The following is a 2,500-nucleotide window of genomic DNA, read 5'->3' as shown; positions in this document are numbered from 1 at the left end:
CCAGCATTAAGCCTGTGTTCATATTTGCAGAGGAAGAAGCTACTCCTTTTTTTGTTTACATGTCCTCTTCCAGACTAATGCTTATATGAGGGATGTAAAAGATAACGAGGTGTAGTGACCATGCCTTATGCACTGTTATGGGCGGATGCTTACAGCTGTGTTGTTGTCATTGTTTCCTGTTTTTTTCTCCTTAAAGGAGTTGCAGTGCTTTCAGAAGACGAATTATCAGCTATGTCTCCTACTGCAGCTGCTGTAGCAAAGGTCGTGAAACCTGGTATGAAATTGACTGAGGTAAGTGCAAATTGTGCGTCTTGTCACCTTCACGTAGATATTTTGAGCTGTAGCACCTTAAATGACTACTTTAAATCAGTTCATTTCAGTGCTTTTTGCACAGGCATCTCTCTCTTTGGCCACCCATTCTATTTTATTTTGCATGTATTAATTTTCATTGGTTTTCTAAATATTTGCTGTTAAGGAACCCCAATATATGTATAACTGGTCAAACCCATACTTGGATATTAAATTCAGTAATGTTCTGCATTTGAATGCCCAAGTCTAATCATTTCTGTGCATAGCTCTGTCTGCCATCTGTCAGAATCATAACGAGGCCATCAAAAAGCAAAGGGATTTCAAAGTCCTAGCATATAGATTTTTGCCCGTGTAAATGTGCACTTTCAGGACGACAAAGTGGAGCATAGTCTCATGCTGGAGGATCCTGTAATTACAGACGCACCCAATATGTAAACACAGACTATACACAAAAACTTCCCTTCTCTGTGTAAATATGTGTATGCATATATATGTATGTGGTTTCCCTGCAGTTTATCAAATGTACATTTGATAACTGCAGTGGGTGATGCTAATAGTCGAATGTCAGAATTGTTGCATGTCTCTCATCAAAAAAGGTAAGTGGGGTTTGAGTAGGGGAGGAAGTGTTTGTGCATATTTTTGGAGTTTAGGGTTATGGAAAGGGTTGGGTATGGGCGCAACTTTAGTGTGTGTGTGCGTGTGTGTTTGCACGCATGTGCACCCATGCTAGGGTTAAGTAAGGAGATGGATCTAGTGTTTAGTGTTTGTGTTGGTGCACATTTATGTTTCTTTCCCTCTCAAGTGTAGTGGTAGTGTTATAGAAACTATTTTTCCCCCCATGGTAAGGTGTATGGTTAGGAGGCGTAAAGTTAGTGTGTTGGGGGACATTCCAGACTGCCTTAGTAATGCCTGCTATACCTAACCCTACACCTTAACTTGAAAAACCCTTTGTGTAACAGATATACTAGATGCTAGTGTTATGCAGGGGTTTTAGTATTCATTGCAGAAAAGGATATTGTCTTTTCCCATCTTTTTTTAACAGGAAACATCTTTGTTAAATGTTCACGTGTATGATTTAAGCAGTTATGCATTTATATAAATGAAAACAAACCATATTGATAGTTTTAGTTGCAAATATTATACACTTACAATATATCCAGTCACTGTCAGTCAAACATTACATAGCCCATTTACAGCCTGCCTTCTTTTAAACCACATTCTTAAAAATCAAATTAAAATGTCCACTCCTGTGGCAGGTTAGCGCTCTGGTTCTGGATAAACAGAATATAATCATAAAACACAGATGAACCCAAGCGTGAGCAGGAACTAGTCACTCAGATATAAAAAATCCAGTCACTTTGAAGTAGAAAATCCAATATTTAATCCAAAAATCAACGGGAAAGGACAATCAGATAAGCGCTTTCGCAATGTAGCTTCTTCAGATCTATTACATACTCATTGAATATCACTGTTATATATACTTGTTTCAATTCAGTAATTAAACAGTTAAGTAAACAATTAGTTGACTGATCCACAGAATTTAAAGAGATAAAATGTTGAACCAGCAAATGTATGTGCATATCTAGAGTGCATTGGTGTAAGCACTTATAATAAAAACAGTAATACAGATAAATACAAGTAAAAACATAAGACATATATGTACATATACACTGCCATAAATAAATTTATTAAAATAAAATTTATGCTAAATAATAAATAGTAAAAATATTTAGTAAAAATTTTATTATTTGATATTCCTTTGTCTCAATTTTGGTTTAATTGAGGCCCTTTCATTCAGACCACAGCCTTTATCGGCTTTTAACAATATTATCCATTTTGTTTCCTTTCCCTCTGTAAGTTTTTATGTCACCTCCCCTCGGATTAGGAGTTATTACTTCCAATACTTTGAATAAAAACGTATGTTCAGCATTGTGAGTTACAAAATGCTTTGCTAGGGCATTGTGTAATGTTCCCTTCTTCATATGATATACGTGCTCTCTCATTCGATCCCTAAGCGGGCGGTTGGTCTTGCCCACATAGAATGAGGAGCATGATTGACAGGTAGCTAGATAAATGACATGTGATGTCATACAGTTGGCGTCAGCATGTGTATTAAATGTCTTCTGTAAGTCTGGGTGGAAGAAGTGAGTTGTACTGTCAATAAGTGAACAAAAATTACAGTGACCACATG

The 2,500-nt window shown here is 36.6% G+C and overlaps 1 protein-coding gene across 1 annotated transcript in view; it reads left to right on the top strand.

The window, feature by feature from the left end:
* TPR (translocated promoter region, nuclear basket protein) overlaps positions 1 to 2,500 on the top strand; it is a gene marked incomplete in the record, with an annotated part of 1,837,142 nt that overhangs the window by 170,771 nt on the left and 1,663,871 nt on the right. The window contains 1 exon segment of the mRNA XM_044085316.1: positions 197 to 291. Coding sequence (XP_043941251.1) covers positions 197 to 291 — 95 coding nt within the window.

Source organism: Protopterus annectens, chromosome 10.part0, assembly GCF_019279795.1.
Source record: "Protopterus annectens isolate FY-2018-M chromosome 10.part0, PAN1.0, whole genome shotgun sequence".
Taxonomy (NCBI): Eukaryota; Metazoa; Chordata; order Ceratodontiformes; family Protopteridae; genus Protopterus; species Protopterus annectens.
The sequence above is the reverse complement of the archived record's forward strand: the minus strand, read 5'-3'. Positions and strand labels throughout refer to the sequence as shown.